Below are 15862 nucleotides of genomic sequence, written 5' to 3'. Positions count from 1 at the left end.
CCGGTTCCGCCTGCTTCCTGCCGCCGCGGAAACGGCCCGCCCACTTCCCGGAAGCGCCGGAGATTGCCGAGCCCGCCCGAGGTTGCTTCCCCCCCCTCCGGCCTCGACCCCTTTCCGGAAGCGCTTCGGCTCTGGCGGAACTTGCCGAGCCCCTTCCGGAGGAGCCCGAGGCGTCCCGAAGCTCTTCCGGAGTGGCCCGAGTCCGCGCCGAGGCTTCTCCGGAGGTGCCCGAGGCCGGGCCGAGTCGTCCCGAGGTTTCTCCGGAGGTGCCCGAACCCCTTCCGAGCCTCTTCCGAAAGGTTCCGAGGCTTCTCCGGAAGTGCCCGAGGCCGCGCCGAGCTTGTTCCGAAGCCGCCCGAGTCGCTCCGGAGGTGCCCGAGCGGGTCGTGCCGGTGCGGAGGCGGCGGGAGCGGGAGGCGATGAAGCGCGGCCGGGGCCGGGCCTGGGGGTAGCGCGGCCGAACGAGCGGCCATGGCGGCCAACATGTACCGTGTCGGCGGTGAGCGGGGGCCGGGGGAGGCGGGAAGCGGGGCCGAGAGGGGAGAAGGGGGGGCCGCGTCTGTGAGGGGACGGGGGTCCCGTGAGGGGATTAGGGGGGTCCGTGAGGGACGGGGAGGCCTGTGAGGGAAAGGGGGGGTCCCGTGAGGGGATTAGGGGGGTCTGTGAGGGGATTAGGGGGTCTGTAAGGGGCGGGGGGGGGGTTCTGTGAGGGGACGGGAGGGTCCGTGAGGGGAGAGGGCTCCCGTGAGGGGATTGGGGGGTCTCTGAGGAGATTGGGGGGGTCTGTGAGGGGGGGGGGGGGGGTCTGTGAGGGACGGGGGGTCCCGTGAGGGATTAGGGCGGTTTGTGAGGAGATTAGGGGGGTCCGTGAGGAGACTGGGGGGTCCCATGAAGGGATTGGGGGGGTCCGTGAGGGGTGGGGGGGACTGTGAGGGATGGGGGAGGTCCCATGAGGGATTAGGGGGGTTTGTGAGGGGATTAGGGGGGTCTGTGAGGGATGGGGGGTCCCGTGAGGAGGTTAGGGGGGTCTGTGAGGGGAGGGGGGGCCATGGAGGGGGGAGGGACTATGAGGGGAATGGGGGTCTCTGAGGTGGGCGACATTCTGGGGGGGGGTGTCACCCCCTTCCCCCTGCTTTCTGGGGGGGGGCCTGTGTCAGGGGGACCCCCGGTCTGTACGGGGGGGGTGGTGTATTTTGGTGAGGGAGAAAGGGGGTCCCGGTGTCGGTGAGGGGAAGGGGGGGGCTGTGTCTGTGAGCAGCAGGGACTCCCCGAGGCACAGGGGGGTCCCGTTGAGGTGGGGGGAGCCCCATGGGGTACGAGGAGCCCCCCGTGCCCATGAGGAGGAAGGGGTCTGTGAGAAGCCCCCCCCCCAATTTTTTTGAGAGGAGAAAGGGGGTCCCTTACTTGTTAGAGGGGGGGCTTCCCTCACCGAACCCCCTTTTTTTTTTTTTCCTGTAGATTATGTCTACTTTGAGAACTCCTCCAGCAACCCCTACCTCGTCCGCCGCATCGAGGAGCTCAACAAGGTGAGGAGCCACCTCCCCGGGGCGGGGGGCACAGTGCCCCGCCATTCCTGGGGGGCTTCTTCTGCCCCCTCCTCACCTTTGCGTGCCCCCCCCAGACCGCCAACGGCAACGTGGAGGCCAAGGTGGTCTGCCTCTTCCGCCGGCGGGACATCTCCAGCAGCCTCAACAGCTTGGCCGACAGCAATGCGCGTGAGTGCGGGCTGCTGCGCCCCGCGGGGGGGGTCCGCTGGCGGCGGTGGGGGGGCTGCGGCTGCGCCCCCCACCCTGCCCCAGGGCTGGGGTGTGGCGGGGAGGGGGGCAGATCCCGGCTTGCCGCCGCCGCTCCTGCCTCGGGGCATTCGGTTCCCTGGGGGGGGTCTGTGAGCCCCGCAAACTTGGGTTGCTCCCCCCAGTTTGTCCCAGTCTGCCGTCCCTGGGGTGATTCGGGGGGGGTGGGCCTTGCCAATTTGGGGTCACAGACACACCCTGGGGGGTGGGGGTGGGATGCGGGGGCGGAGCAGAGCTTCCCCACCCAGCCCAGCCTCAACGCCCCCCCCCTCCCCGCGGGCAGAGTGGGGAGGTTCTGGCCCTGATGGGGGGGCCCCCGGGGTTGCCCCACCCCCAGCGGCCTTCCCGCGCCTGGGAGCAGGGCTGGGCTCCCCCCGCCTCGCTCCCCCCTCGGCCTGGGCCGCTGCCAAAATCCCGGGGGGGGGCTGCTGGGAGAACAATGCGCCTCCCTGCTCGGCGGTGGAGGGGGGGAGCCCCCTCTGACCCCCCCCCTTGCCCGCGCCCAGGCGAGTTCGAGGAGGAGTCCAAGCAGCCCACCATGACGGAGCAGCAGCGTCACCAGCTGAAGCACCGCGAGCTCTTCCTCTCCCGGCAGTTCGAGTCGCTGCCGGCCACCCACATACGGTGCGTGCCGGGCGGCGGGGGGCCCGGCGGGGGGGCTCCAGGGTGGCGGGGGGGCTGCTCCTCGCCGTGACGCCCCCCCCTCCCAACTCTCTGTGCCCCGCAGGGGGAAGTGCAGCGTGACGCTCCTCAACGAGACCGACATCCTGGGCCAGTACCTGGAGAAGGAGGTGAGCCCCACGCCCCCCCAAAGGCACGGGGGGCTTATTTGGGGCCCCCCCCTCACCCAGCTGAGCCCCCCCCTTGCCTTTCCCCCCCGCCCCAGGACTGCTTCTTCTACTCGCTGGTGTTCGACCCCGTCCAGAAAACCCTCCTGGCCGATCAGGGCGAGATCCGGGTCGGCTGCAAGTACCAGGCGGAAATCCCAGACCGGCTGGCTGAAGGTGGGGGGCTCTGCGTGGAGTGGGGGGATGCCGCGGTGTGCGTGGGGGGGGAGATTCAGCCTGACCCCCCCCTCCCTCCCCCCCCAGGTGAATCAGACAACCGAAACCAGCAGAAGATGGAGATGAAGGTGTGGGACCCCGACAACCCCCTGACGGACCGGCAAATCGACCAGTTCCTGGTGGTGGCACGGTGAGCTGGAGCCGGGGGGGCGGCAGGGATGTGGGGGACCCCCCGCTGATGTCCCCCTGTGTCCCCCCCAGAGCCGTCGGGACCTTCGCGCGCGCCCTGGACTGCAGCAGCTCCATCCGGCAGCCCAGCCTGCACATGAGCGCCGCCGCCGCCTCCCGGGACATCACCCTGGTGAGATTCGGGGGGCCGGGGGGACCCCGATTCTGTGACGGGGGGGCTCCTCCTGATCCCCCCTCCCCGTTTTGTGCCCCCCACCTTTCCCAGTTCCACGCCATGGACACGCTGCAGCGCAACGGCTATGACCTAGCCAAGGCCATGTCGACGCTGGTGCCGCAGGGGGGGCCGGTGCTTTGCCGCGACGAGATGGAAGAGTGGTCGGCCTCCGAGGCCATGCTCTTCGAGGAGGCGCTGGAAAAGTACGGGAAGGACTTCAACGACATCCGGCAGGACTTTGTGAGTCGGAGGGCCGCACAGGGTGGGGGGCACGGGGCGAAGGAACCCCCCCGGCGCGAGGACTCGCTCCCCTCCTCTCCCCCCAGCTGCCCTGGAAGTCCTTGGCCAGCATCGTGCAGTTTTATTACATGTGGAAGACCACCGACCGCTACATCCAGCAGGTAAAGGGGGGCTGCTGTGGGTTTGGGGGGGGCTGCTGGGGTTTGGGGGGGCTGCTGGGGTTTGGGGGGGCCGCCACAAGACCCCCCCCCCCACTGTGCGTCCCTCATCTTACCCTCGTCTCTGCTCGCAGAAGAGGCTGAAGGCAGCGGAGGCGGACAGCAAGCTGAAGCAAGTCTACATCCCCACCTAGTGAGTTGGGGAGGGGGTGCTGCCGGGGGGGCTTGGACCCCCTCCTAGGCGGGAGGGGGGCAGATAGACCCCCCCGACCCCCCCTGACCCCCCCTTTCTCTGCAGCACGAAGCCGAACCCCAACCAGATCATCTCGGTGGGCTCCAAACCCGGCATGAACGGGGCCGGCTTCCAGAAGGGGCTGAACTGCGAGAGCTGCCACAGTCAGTGGGGCTGGGGGGTCCTGGGGTGCGGGGAGTGGGGGGTCCTGAGCTGGGGGGTCCTGGGGTGCGGGGAGTGGGGGGGACGCTGGGCTGGGGGGGTTCCTGGGGCAGGGGAATGGGGGGGACGCTGGGCTGGGGGGGTCCTGGGGTGCAGGAAGGAGGGGGATGCTGGGGTGGGGGTTCCTGGGGTTGGGAGGGGGTCCTGGGGTGGGGGGATGCTGGGGCTGGGGGTCCTGGGGCAGGGGAATGGGGGGTCCTGGGCTGGGGGGAGGGGGGGACGCGGAGGCGGGGGTCTGGGTTCTGGGCAGGACGGGGGGGCTGTGAGGGCAGCAGGACGGGGGGTAGATGTGGAGTGGGGGGATGGGGTGGAGGCAGCTGGAGGGGGGGCTACAGGGGTAGGAGCGGGGGGCTATAGGGGTGGGAGGGGGGCGTGGGCAGGAGTGGGGGCATATGGGGGTGAGGGGGCAGGTTGAGGGGCAGCAGGGCAGCTATAGGGGCTGTGAGGCAGGAGCAGGACTATATAGGGGTACGGGGGGCAGCTATAGGGGCTGTGAGGCAGGAGCAGGACTATATAGGGGTACGGGGGGCAGCTATAGGGGCTGTGGGGCAGGAGCAGGGCTATATAGGGGTACGGGGGGCAGCTATAGGGGCTGTGAGGCAGGAGCAGGACTATATAGGGGTACGGGGGGCAGCTATAGGGGCTGTGAGGCAGGAGCAGGACTATATAGGGGTACGGGGGGCAGCTATAGGGGCTGTGAGGCAGGAGCAGGGCTATATAGGGGCACGGGGGGCAGCTATAGGGGCTGTGAGGCAGGAGCAGGGCTATATAGGGGTACGGGGGGCAGCTATAGGGGCTGTGAGGCAGGAGCAGGACTATATAGGGGTACGGGGGGCAGCTATAGGGGCTGTGGGGCAGGAGCAGGGCTATATAGGGGTACGGGGGGCAGCTATAGGGGCTGTGAGGCAGGAGCAGGACTATATAGGGGTACGGGGGGCAGCTATAGGGGCTGTGGGGCAGGAGCAGGGCTATATAGGGGGACGGGGGGCAGCTATAGGGGCTGTGAGGCAGGAGCAGGGCTATATAGGGGCACGGGGGGCAGCTATAGGGGCTGTGAGGCAGGAGCAGGGCTATATAGGGGCACGGGGGGCAGCTATAGGGGCTGTGAGGCAGGAGCAGGGCTATATAGGGGTACGGGGGGCAGCTATAGGGGCTGTGAGGCAGGAGCAGGGCTATATAGGGGTACAGGGGGCAGCTATAGGGGCTGGGGGTGTTGGGGCTCTCCGTGCCCACCCCCTGCCCTCCCACAGCCACCCAGTCCGCCCAGTGGTACGCCTGGGGCCCCCCCAACATGCAGTGCCGCCTCTGCGCCTCGTGCTGGATCTACTGGAAGAAGTACGGGGGGCTGAAGACCCCCACCCAGCTGGAGGGGGCGGCCCGCAGCGCCTCGGTGAGCCCCGGGGCGGGCCGGGGCGGGGGTGCGCAGCCCCCCAGCCCGCTGACCGCCCCCCTCCTCGCAGGAGCCGCACTCGCGGGGTCACCTCTCGCGCCCCGAAGCGCAGAGCCTCTCTCCCTACACCACCAGCGCCAGCCGCGCCAAGCTCTTGGCCAAAAACCGCCAGACCTTCCTGCTGCAGACCACCCGCCTCACCCGCCTGGCGCGCCGCCTCTGCCGCGACGTCCTGCAGCCCCGCCGCGCCGCCCGCCGCCCCTACGCCCCCATCAACGCCAACGCCATCAAGGCCGAGTGTAGGGGACGGGCTGGGGCGGGGGGGGGGACGACACGCGCGGCGCGGTGGCGCGGCGGCGGCCCCCTCCTCACCTCCCCCCGCCCCTCCCGCAGGCTCCATCCGCTTGCCCAAGGCCGCCAAGGCTCCCCTCAAGATTCACCCGCTGGCCCGGCTGCCCCTCGCCGCCATCGTCAAGGAGCTGGGTGAGGGGCTGGGGTGCAGGGGGGGGTCCCTGGGGCTGTGGGGTGCTGGGGGAGCTCCCTGGGGGTGTGGGGTGCTGGGGAGGGGTCCCTGGTGCTGTGTGGTGCAGGGGGGTCCCGGGGGGTGCGGGGTGCAGCGGGGGGGTCCCTGGGGCTGTGGGGTGCTGGGGGGGATCCCTGGGGGTGCTGGGGGGGGTCCCTGGGGGAGTGGGGTGCAGGGAGGGGGTCCCCAGGGGTGGGGTGGGGGTCTCCAGGGGTGTAGGGGGGGTCCCTGGGGGAGTGGGGTGCAGGAGGGGGGTCTCCAGGGGTGCTGGGGGCCACGGGGGGCTGGCTGGGGGCCAGCTGGGGCCATGGGGCTGGATTTTAGGGCTCTGACTGGGAGCTGGGGGGGGCGGGGGGGTGCTGTGCGGCTGGGGGCACCCCCTGGCCCCCCCCCCCCCCCCGCCAGCGGCACAGGCCCCCCTGAAGCCGAAGACACCGCGAGGCACCAAGACCCCCATCAACCGGAACCAGCTGAGCCAGAGCCGGGGGCTGGCGGGGCTGGTGGGCAAGCGGGGCTACGAGGGGGCCACCGAGGGCCACCGCCCCCCCCGGGTACGGGTACGGGGCGCTGGGGGGCTACGAGGGGGCGGCGAGGGCCACCAGCCCCTGGTATGGGGGGCACGGGGGGGGCGGGGTCTCCCTGGGATTGACAGGGAGCAGGGCCTGTGGGAGAGGGGCTGGGGGTGATTGACAGGGGGGTGGAGCCTGGGGTGATTGATGGGAGCTGGGGGTTGCGGGTTGGGGAAGGGGATTGGGTTGTTGGGGGTGGAGTCTGGGGTGATTGGCAGGGGGTGGAGCTTGGGGTGATTGATGGGTAGGGGGTGGAGCCTGGGAAAAGGGCTTGGACTGGTTGGGGGGCCTGGGGTGATTGACAGGGGGTGGGGCCTGGGAAAAGGGCTTGGACTGGCTGGGGGGCGTGGGGTGATTGACAAGGGGCGGGGCCTGGGAAGAGGGCTTGGACTGGCTGGGGGGTCGGGTGATTGACAAGGGGCGGGGCCTGCGGGAAAGGGGCTGGCCCTGATTGGCAGGGAAAGGGCCTGGGGGCGGGGACTGGGGTGATTGACAGGGGAGCAGGATGCGCGGGGGGGGGGGTGGGCTCGGGGGTGACTGACAGGGCGGGGGGGGAGGCGGCGTGTGATTGGCGGAGGGGCGGGGGGAAGCGGCGTGTGATTGGCGGAGGGGCGGGGCCTGACGCTGCCGCGCAGGTGGGGGCCGCGGGCCTCCCCTTCTCGGCCAACGGGCGCCCCCTGGCGGCGGGGCTGCGCGCCGGGCCCCCCCCCGCCAGCAAACGGCAGAAGCTGAACCCCGCGGACGCCCCCAACCCCGTCGTGTTCGTGGCCACCAAGGACACCAGGTTGGGGGGCGAGGGGGGGGCCCACACGGGGCTGGGGGGGGCGCGGGGCTGCGGCTAGGCTGGGGGGGAGGAGCCGGAGGGGGCTCTGGGGGGCTATGGGGTGATGGGAGAGGGGATCTGGGGGTGGGACAACACTGGGGGGGCTATGGAGGGGCTACAGGGTGTTAGAGGGTGGGGGGGCTATAGGGGGGCTATGGGGGGGAGGGAGAGGGGATCTGGGGGGCTGGGGGGGGGCTATGGGGGGAGGGAGAGGGGATCTAGGGGGCTGGGGGGGCTATGGGGTGTCCTGGGGCGGGGGAGGGACAACACTGGGGGGGCTATGGAGGGGCTACAGGGTGTTAGAGGGTGGGGGGGCTATAGGGGGGCTATGGGGGGGAGGGAGAGGGGATCTGGGGGGCTGGGGGGGCTATGGGGGGAGGGAGAGGGGATCTAGGGGGCTGGGGGGGGGCTATGGGGTGTCCTGGGGCAGGGGGGAGACTGGGGGGCTATGGAAGGGCTACAGGGTGTTAGAGGGTGGGGGGGCTATGGGGGGGCTATGGGGTGTCCTGGGGCAGAGGAGGGGGACTGGGGGGCTGTGGAGGGGCTACAGCGTGTTAGAGGGTGGGGGGGGGGCTACGGGGCGGAGGGAGGGGGCTATGGGGTGCCCTGGGGCGCGGGGGGGATTGGGGGCTGTGGGGCGCCGTGGGGCGGGGGGGAGTGGGGGGTTACGGGGGGACTACAGGGTGCTATGGGGCAGAGGGGGGGATCTGGGGGGTGCCATGGGGAGGGGGGGGAGCCACCCCTGACCCCCCCACCCCCGCAGGGCGCTGCGGAAGGCGCTGACGCACCTGGAGCTCCGCCGCGCCGCCCGCCGCCCCAACCTGCCCCTCAAGGTGAAACCGGGGCTGCCGCTGCGGCCCGGGGGGGCCCTGGCGCCCCCCGCCCCCCCCCACCCCGCCAGCACCTCCGAGCCCATCGTCCTGGAGGACTGAGCCCCCCTCCCCCCGCCACCGGGCCGGGCCCCTTTTGTATTTTTTTTATTTCTATAGAAAGCGCGAGGGCGGGGGGGGCCCGGTCCCGGTGCCGGTCCCGGTGCCGGTCCCGGTGCCGGTCCCGGTGCCGGTCCGGAGCCCCCCGCCACCCCCCAACCCCCGCGGGCCCCTTTTGTACGTGGAGCAACGCCCCCGGTTTTGTATCTCGGGCTGTCCCGGTTCTGTAGCGACAGGAAATAAAACCGATGATTTTTTCTTCACCGGGAACCAACAACCGGCACCGGGGGGGGGGCGGGGGGGGCGGCGGAGAGATCCCGGGCGGGGGGGAGCTCCTGGCGGAACACTTCCGGCGGGTCGCGTTTCCGGGGGGAAGCGGGGGGGGGCGGACAGGTTCTGGCGGAAATTCTGTAGGGAAGATAGGAGGACGGACCACTTCCGGCGGAAGTTCGCCGGGGGAAACGGGAGCGGGAGGACGCTGGTGGTGGTGTGGGGAGGGAGGGCACCGGTACCGGGCCCGGCCATGGACGCAGGCCCCGGCTCTGACGCCGGCCCAGCCATGGACGTAGGCCCCGGGCCCGGCCCAGCCGTGGAGGCGGTCCCCGGCCCGGTTCCCGACCCCGACCCGAGCACGGAGCCGGTGCCCGACCCCGACCCGAGCACGGAGCCGGTGCCCGACCCGCTGGCGGACCCCGACGTGGAAGCGCTACCGCGGGGCGGGTTCCGCTGCCGCCTCTGCCAGGTCTCCGCCGCCAACCGTGAGTGCGGGGGGGGCGGGGCGGCTCCGTTGGCGGGGATGGGGTGGAAGCTCCGGGGTACCGGTTAACGCCGCTTTCCTCCCCTCCCCCGGTAGGGCCGAGCCTGGTGGAGCATCTGCGGGGGAAGAAGCACCGGCGGCTGCGGAGCCTGCGGGCCGAGCGGCGGGCGCAGGAGCAGCGGAGCCTCTTCGTCAGCGGCTTCGCCCGCGGCACCTCGGCCGAGGAGCTCGCCGCGTACTTCGGGGCCTTCGGGGACGTGGCGGCGGTCGTGATGGACAAGGAGAAGGTGAGGGAGAACGGGGGGCACCGGGCCGGGGGCACCGGGCTGGGGGCTGACGGCGTGTGTGCGCGCGTGTGTCCCCCCCCGTCAGGGCGCCTACGCCATCGTGGAGCTGCGGGATGCCGCGGGCCGGGAGCGGGCGCTGGCGGAGCCCCAGCACGGCCTGGCCGGGCACCGCCTCCGCGTCCGTCCCCGCGAGCAGAAGGTTTTTGCCTACGGCCCCCCCGGGCGCAGCCCCCGCCGGGAGCCCCTCGGCCCGGGGCGGCTGGAGCAGGCGCTTTGCCAGGCCGCGGATGTGAGCAGGGGCTCTCCTGGGGGTTTGGGGGGGTTCCGGGGGCTTGGGGAGGGGTCCTGGGGGTTTGGGGGGGGTCCCGGGGGCTTGGGGGAGGGGTCCCGGGGGCTTGGGGAGGGGTCCTGGGGGTTTGGGGAGGGTCCCGGGGGCTTGGGGAGGGGTCCTGGGGGTTTGGGGGGTCCCGGGGGCTTGGGGAGGGGTCCTGGGGGTTTGGGGGGGGTGTCCCAGTGCTCTCCCGGGGGTCTGGGGGTCCTGGGGGCATGGGGAGAGATCCTGGGGCTCTGGAGAGGTTTGGGGGGGGGTTCCTGGGGCTCTCCTGGGGCTCTGGAGGGGTCCTGGGGGTTTGGGGAGGTCCCGAGGGCTTGGGGGAGGGGTCCTGGGGGTTTGGGGGGGGGGGGGTGTCCTGGTGCTCTCCAGGGGGTCTGGGGGGTCCTGGGGCTCTGGAGGGATCCTGAGGATTTGTGGGGGGGGGCTGTGTCCTGGGGCTCTCCAGGGGCTCTAAGGGGGTCCTGGGGGTTTGAGGAGGGGTCCTGGAGCTCTGGAGGGGTCCTAGGGGTGGGGTGTCATGGGGCTCTCCCAGGGGCTTGGGGAGGGGTCCCAGGGGTTTGGGGGGAGAGGTTTGGGAGGGTCTCGGGGGGTTGGGGGGGGTCCCGGGGCTCTCCCCGGGACTCGGGGGACGATGCACTGCCGGTGACTCCGGTCCCCGCAGGTGGACACCCAGATGTCGCAGCTGGTGGGGCTGCTGGAGCTGAGCGAGGCCGAGCGGCGCGTCCGGCACCTCCTGGTCACGCTCTTCCAGGAGGTCTTCACCGAATTCTTCCCCGGTGAGTCCCCTCCCGCGACCGCGTCCCTCCTGCGAGCACGCGACGCGGCCGCCGCCGCATCCCTCGCACGCACGCATCCGTCTCTCCCCGCCCAGGCTGCGCTGTCGTCCCCTTTGGCTCCTCCGTCAACGGCTTCGATACCCGCGGCTGCGATCTGGATCTGCTCCTGGACCTGGAGCCGACCAAATCCCTGCAGGCATCGACGCGAGACATTCCCAGCGCCGGCACCGGCTCCGGCGCGGAGGATTCCATCCTGAGCGACATCGACTTGACGGCGACGCCGGCAGCGGAGGTGCTGGAGCTGGTGGCTGCCGTGCTGCGGCGCTGCGTGCCGGGCGTGCGCCGCGTCCGGGCCGTGCCCACCGCCCGCCGCCCCGTCGTCAAGTTCTGCCACAAGCAATCGGGGCTGGCGGGCGACGTCTCCGTCGACAACAGGTCTGGGGGCACGGGACTGGGGGGGGTCTCTCCGCGCCGGTGAGACCGGAGGGGTTTTGCCCTTTTTCTGGTGTTTTTAACCCGTTTTCTGAGGGGTTTCAGCCCCTTTCCATGTTTTTTTTAGCCCCTTTTCACACAGGGGTGTTTAGCCCCTTTCCGAGGGGCTTTTGCCCCTTTTCCACGGGGTTTGAACCCATTTTCTGAGGCGTATTGCCCCTTTTCCGGGGGTTTTTAACCCCTTTTCTGAGGCGTTTTGCCCCTTTTCTGCGTTTTGCCCCTTTTCTGGGATTTCTAACCCATTTTCTAACCCGCGACGCCTCCGTCCCCGCAGGCTGGCGCTCCTCAACACGCGCTTCCTCCGGCTTTGCGCCGAGGCGGACAAACGCGTGCGGCCGCTGGTCTACGCGGTGCGGCTCTGGGCCAAGCAACAGGGCCTGGCAGGTGAGGGCGGGCGGCGGCGCGGTCCCGCTCGGTTCGGCGGCCGCGGCGCGGCTCTGACGCCATCTTCCCCCAGGAAACCCCTCCGGGGGCGGACCCCTCCTCAACAACTACGCCCTGACGCTGCTGGTGCTGTTTTTCCTGCAGACGCGCAGCCCCCCCGTGCTGCCCACCGTCGCCCGGCTGCGTGACTTGGCAGGTAGGGTCCGTCCGTCCGTCCGTCCCTCTGTCCCCTTTTACGCGTGGCCTCCTCTCAGGGCCGCTCTGCTGCAGTGGACGAGGATCACGCCGTCGTGGGTGGATGGGACTGCAGCTTCCCCCGGGATGCGGCGGCGCTGGAGCCCAGCACCAACACCGAGAATCCCGGTGAGTGCCGGGTGAGGGATCGGGGGCGATCCCGGGATCCCGGCGCCGCCCTCACCGCTCGCTCGCTCCCGCAGGCTCGCTGCTGGCCGATTTCTTCCACGTTTTTGGGGATTTCGACTTCCCGGGGCAGGTGATCTCACTGCGGGAGGGCCGGGCGCTGCCGCTGCCGCCTCCCGCCGCCCCCGAGGCCAGCGAGGGGCTGAAACTGGGGCCCCTCAACCTTCAGGACCCCTTCGAGCTGAGCCACAACGTGGCAGCCAACGTCAACGAGAAAACGGCGTCGCGCTTCGGCCGCTGCTGCCGCGACGCGGCCAAGTATTGCCGCAGCCTGCAGTATCGCCAGAAATCCAGCAAGGGCCGGGCCTGGGGGCTGACGCGGCTCTTCCAGCCGGGCGCGGTGGAGCCGGGAGCGGCGAGCGCCGGCGCTTTCCTCATCTCCATTCCCTTGGACGCCGCCGGCAGCTCCCAGCAGCTCTGCCAGGAGCCTGGTGGTCGCGGTCCCTGGTTTTGGGAGGTCTGCGCCGCCATCGCCTTTGTGCTGAGGGACGTCCTCAAGTGCAGCTGCGCCGCGGGGAAGCCAGCGAGGGCTCCCGGCGAGGATTCCCGGCTCCCGGGGCACTCGGTGCCGTCCGAGGAGCTGCCCGCGGGATCGGATGCGGAGGAACCGGCTTCGGTGGAGCCGCCGTCAGCGGGCTCCAAGCGTCGCCTGCCCGAGGCGACAAACGGCACCGCGCTCCCCGGCGGCAAGAAGCCGCGGACGAACGTCCCCGAGGAGACGGCGAACTGGAGCTGCGCCGTCTGGCACCGCGTGTGGACGGGCCGACGCCGCGTCCGCCGGCAGCTGCAGCACGGGGATGGCCCCGAGGAGCCGGAGGGCGACTCGTTGGAGCTGGAGCAGAAGGTGTCGGAGGCCATCGTCCGCCAGGACGATGCCGGGCGGCCGCTGGAGCCACTGCTGCGCTTCGAGGCTGGCGCCCGGGCGGCCGGGACGCGGCGGGTGCTGCTGCGCCTGGTCCCAGCCCCCCCCGGGCCGCTTTTCCAGGACTTTTACCACTTTTTGCGGAGTTTTCTGCCCGCCGCGGTGCGGCGGCGTCTGGGCCAGGGCCCCGCGGGGGGCCCCGAACCCCAGAACGGAGGGGAGAGCGGGGGGATTTCTCCATCCTGAGTTTTTGCAGTAAAAGTTGTGTTTTGCAACCGCGTCCTGCGTGGGTTCTCCTGCGGGAGAGGCGTCCTGATGCGTCCGGGGTGGGATTTTTGGGGAGAAAAAAGGAAAGGGATGCTTAGCTCAGGAAAACATCGAGCGGCGGCGAGTTAGAAACGAGAAAACACCTTCAGCGCTTCACCCGTGCGAGGTTTTTATTTCTTAAATTTTCCTTATTGTGTTGGAGAATCCGGGGACTCCGAGGACGTAAAGGATTTGAAGAGCTTTACGTCTTTTTTTCCTTTTTTTTTTTTTTTTTTTTTTCTTTGGAAATGGGCCAGACGCCTCCGCAACAGCGAGATGCAGGACGCTGCCGGCTGAGCGGCTGCGCGTGGCCTTGCGTTTGGGGAGTTTTCCGGATTCTCCGACAATTTTTAATAAGGGAAAGGGAAGAATTGGTGCCCTCCGTGGCTGTGGTCGGGGCGGGGAAAGGGCGAGGGGCGGGGCTTACGGAGGAGGGTTGGCTTTGGGGGCGGAGCTATGCAAATCAGGCATCGCAGGGGCCGCCGGGAGCCCCCGCGGCGGGGGGCTGCGGGGCGGGGCGGGGGTCGGCGTCGGCGGAGCCCGGTGGGGGCGGGGGCGGCGCGGGGAGCGGGGCGCGGTGCGGTGCGGTGCGGTGCGGTGCGGTGCGGGGGGGAGCCGCCGTGAGGTGGGAGCGTGTGGTTGCGGGTGGGGTCGGTGGTCGGGGCGGGTCGGGGCATCGCTTCTCGGCCTTTTGGCTAAGATCAAGTGTAGTATCTGTTCTTATCAGTTTAATAGCTGATAGGTCCTCGCGCAGAGGACTTTGTATTAAGCGGATTTTTGGACGCGGGAGCCGGGTGCGGGGCTTGCTCCGTCCGCTCCTGGCATCGCCCCGGTGTTGCAGTGCCTCCGGGAGCGGTGCCCGTCCCCGTCGGGGGGCGCCTTGTGGCGGTGAAGGACAGAGATGGGGGGAGGCTGGGGTCCCGCTGCAGGGGCGCGGGGGCCCCGCGGCTGCCTGCGCTTCGTCCGCCGGGGCTGGGCCGTGCCCGGCGGCTCCGCGCCGCCCCGCTCCCGCCGAGGGCAGCCCCCGGCCGCGCCGCGCCGCGCCGCGCTGCGGCCCCCGGGCTCCGCCGGGGCTTGGTTCCCTCCCCGGGGCTCCGCTGGGGCTCCGTTCCCCCCTGCGGCCCGGTTTCCCCCGCCGAGACTCGGTTCTCCCCCTTCGGTTCCCTCCCTGGGGCTCCGTCGGGGCTCGGTTCCGCTCTGGGGCTCGGTTCCCTTCCCGGGGCTCTGCCGATGCCCGGTTCCCCCCCCCAGTGCTCGGTTCCCCCCGGCCCGAGGCTCCGCCGGGGCCCGGTTCCCGCCCTCGGTTCCCTCTCCGGGGCTCGGTTCCCCCTGCGGCCCGGTTTCCCCCCGCTGGGGCCCGGTTCCCCCCCTCGGTTCCCTCCCCGGGGCCCGATTCCCTCCCTGGGGCTCCGTCGGGGCTCGGTTCAGCTCTGGGGCTCGGTTCCCTTCCCGGGGCTCTGCCGATGCCCGGTTCACCCCCCAGGGCTCGGCTCCCCCGGCCCGAGGCTCCGCCGGGGCCCGGTTCCCCCCTCGGTTCCCTCCCCGGGGCTCCGCCGGGGCTCGGTTCCCCCCTGCGGCCCGGTTTCCCCCCGCCGAGACTCGGTTCCCCCCCTTCGCTTCCCCTCCGGGGCTCGGTTTTCCACGCCCGGGGCTCCGTGTCCCGTCCCTCCCCCGGTTCCCCCCCGGGGCTCGGTTCGCCCCCTCGGTCCCCCCCCCAGGGCTCGGTTCCCCCCGGCCCGAGGCTCCGTCGGGGCTCGGTTCCGCTCTGGGACTCGGTTCCCTTCCCGGGGCTCTGCCGATGCCCGGTTCCCCCTCCCAGGGCTCGGTTCCCCCCGGCCCGAGGCTCCGCCGGGGCCCGGTTCCCCCCCTCGGTTCCCTCCCCGGGGCTCCGCCGGGGCTCGGTTCCCCCTGCGGCCCGGTTTCCCCCCGCCGAGACTCGGTTCCCCCCCTTCGCTTCCCCTCCGGGGCTCGGTTTTCCACGCCCGGGGCTCCGTGTCCCGTCCCTCCCCCGGTTCCCCCCCGGGGCTCGGTTCGCCCCCTCGGTTCCCTCCCCGGGGCCCGGTTCCCTCCCTGGGGCTCCGTCGGGGCTCGATTCCGCTCTGGGGCTCGGTTCCCTTCCCGGGGCTCTGCCGATGCCCGGTTCCCCCCCCGGGGCTCCGTCGGGGCTCGGTTCCCCCCCCGGGGCCCGGTTCCCCCCCTTGGTTCCCTCCCCGGGGTTCCGTCGGGGCTCGGTTCCGCTCTGGGGCTCGATTCCCTTCCCGGAGCTCTGCCGATGCCCGGTTCTCCCCGCCCGAGGCTCGGTTCGCCCCCTCGGTTCCCTCCCCGGGGCCCGGTTCGCCCCCTCGGTTCCCTCCCCGGGGCTCCGTCGGGGCTCGGTTCCAGCCCCCGGGGCCCGGTTCCCCGCCGCGCTCCCGGGCCGGGCTCCGCCAGAAGCTGTCGGCGGAGCGGGAGAGGCGAGGGCCTCCCGGCCCCGGTGCGGCGCGAAGTCCCGCAGCGCCGGCGGGAGCGGGCGGTCCCGGGCCGCGTCCCGGCGGCTTCGGAGCGTCCGGGCCCGGGGCTGGGGGCCGTCCGGGGCGGGGCATGCAAACGAGGGGGCGGGGTTTGCGAGGGATTACCAGCGGAGGGGCGTGGCGACCGCCAATGAGGGGCGCTCAGCGCGGCGGCGAGGGGGCGAGGGGGCGTGGCGTGCAGGGCGGCGGGCGACGGCGAATAGGGCGCGGTTATTCAAATAAGGGCTGCTGGGGGCCGAAGGGGCCGCCGGGAGCCCCCGCGGCGGGGGGCTGCGGGGCGGGGCGGGGCGGGGGTCGGCGTCGGCGGAGCCCGGTGCGGGGCGGGGGCGGCGCGGGGAGCGGGGCGCGGTGCGGGGCGGTGCGGTGCGGTGCGGTGCGGTGCGGGGGGGAGCCGCCGTGAGGTGGGAGCGTGTGGTTGCGGGTGGGGTCGGTGGTCGGGGCGGGTCGG

At 71.7% G+C, this 15862-nt stretch overlaps 2 protein-coding genes and 1 non-coding gene across 8 annotated transcripts; all 3 read left to right on the top strand.

Annotated features, from left to right (window-relative positions):
• Positions 1 to 14: 14 nt before the first annotated feature.
• On the top strand, positions 15 to 8549 carry MTA2 (metastasis associated 1 family member 2). 3 transcript variants are annotated; one of them, XM_087735295.1, is made up of 18 exons: positions 15 to 499; positions 1459 to 1526; positions 1622 to 1715; positions 2300 to 2417; positions 2521 to 2584; positions 2680 to 2797; positions 2885 to 2987; positions 3059 to 3158; positions 3252 to 3440; positions 3527 to 3601; positions 3733 to 3791; positions 3897 to 3994; positions 5303 to 5442; positions 5513 to 5741; positions 5836 to 5925; positions 6371 to 6573; positions 7170 to 7318; positions 8121 to 8549. In XM_087735295.1, exons 1-18 carry the CDS (start codon positions 472 to 474, stop codon positions 8287 to 8289), a joined length of 2094 nt encoding a protein of 697 aa, XP_087591421.1. In that variant the 5' UTR covers positions 15 to 471; the 3' UTR covers positions 8290 to 8549. The 3 variants fall into 3 exon arrangements, with proteins under 3 accessions (XP_087591421.1, XP_087591423.1, XP_087591422.1); XM_087735297.1 differs by having other exon boundaries at positions 16 to 499; positions 6371 to 6516; XM_087735296.1 differs by having other exon boundaries at positions 16 to 499; positions 6371 to 6522.
• A 118-nt stretch (positions 8550 to 8667) lies between these two features.
• TUT1 (terminal uridylyl transferase 1, U6 snRNA-specific) lies at positions 8668 to 12978 on the top strand. 4 transcript variants are annotated; one of them, XM_087735293.1, is made up of 9 exons: positions 8670 to 9044; positions 9140 to 9330; positions 9416 to 9619; positions 10326 to 10440; positions 10536 to 10875; positions 11207 to 11316; positions 11390 to 11512; positions 11587 to 11679; positions 11754 to 12873. In XM_087735293.1, the coding sequence occupies exons 1-9, from the start codon at positions 8810 to 8812 to the stop codon at positions 12842 to 12844; spliced, it is 2502 nt and encodes an 833-aa protein (XP_087591419.1). In that variant the 5' UTR covers positions 8670 to 8809; the 3' UTR covers positions 12845 to 12873. The 4 variants fall into 4 exon arrangements, with proteins under 4 accessions (XP_087591418.1, XP_087591417.1, XP_087591419.1 ...); XM_087735292.1 differs by having other exon boundaries at positions 8668 to 8937; positions 8968 to 9044; positions 9140 to 9619; positions 11461 to 11679; positions 11754 to 12978; XM_087735294.1 differs by lacking the exon at positions 9416 to 9619.
• A 601-nt stretch (positions 12979 to 13579) lies between these two features.
• On the top strand, positions 13580 to 13770 carry LOC148051745 (U2 spliceosomal RNA). Its single transcript, XR_015699464.1, has one exon. It is a non-coding gene; the product is annotated as a U2 spliceosomal RNA (small nuclear RNA).
• Positions 13771 to 15862: the final 2092 nt, after the last annotated feature.

The sequence above is a fragment of the Nipponia nippon genome, unplaced genomic scaffold (genome assembly GCF_047370975.1).
Source record: "Nipponia nippon isolate SJK-2023a ecotype South Korea unplaced genomic scaffold, ASM4737097v1 scaffold_55, whole genome shotgun sequence".
Taxonomy (NCBI): domain Eukaryota; kingdom Metazoa; phylum Chordata; class Aves; order Pelecaniformes; family Threskiornithidae; genus Nipponia; species Nipponia nippon.
The sequence above is the reverse complement of the archived record's forward strand: the minus strand, read 5'-3'. Positions and strand labels throughout refer to the sequence as shown.

What these genes read in the sequence shown, in the direction of transcription:
- MTA2 (XM_087735295.1), top strand. Translation starts at nt 472, where the DNA reads ATGGCGGCCAACATGTACCGTGTCGGCG. An exon ending in GCCAGTACCTGGAGAAGGAG is followed by an intron (nt 2,585 to 2,679) that starts GTGAGCCCCACG and finishes CCCCCGCCCCAG; the next exon opens with GACTGCTTCTTCTACTCGCT. An exon ending in GGGCGGCCCGCAGCGCCTCG is followed by an intron (nt 5,443 to 5,512) that starts GTGAGCCCCGGG and finishes CCCTCCTCGCAG; the next exon opens with GAGCCGCACTCGCGGGGTCA.
- TUT1 (XM_087735291.1), top strand. Translation starts at nt 8,810, where the DNA reads ATGGACGCAGGCCCCGGCTCTGACGCCGGCCCAGCCATGGACGTAGGC. An exon ending in CAAGCAACAGGGCCTGGCAG is followed by an intron (nt 11,317 to 11,460) that starts GTGAGGGCGGGC and finishes TTTTTCCTGCAG; the next exon opens with ACGCGCAGCCCCCCCGTGCT. An exon ending in CACCAACACCGAGAATCCCG is followed by an intron (nt 11,680 to 11,753) that starts GTGAGTGCCGGG and finishes TCGCTCCCGCAG; the next exon opens with GCTCGCTGCTGGCCGATTTC.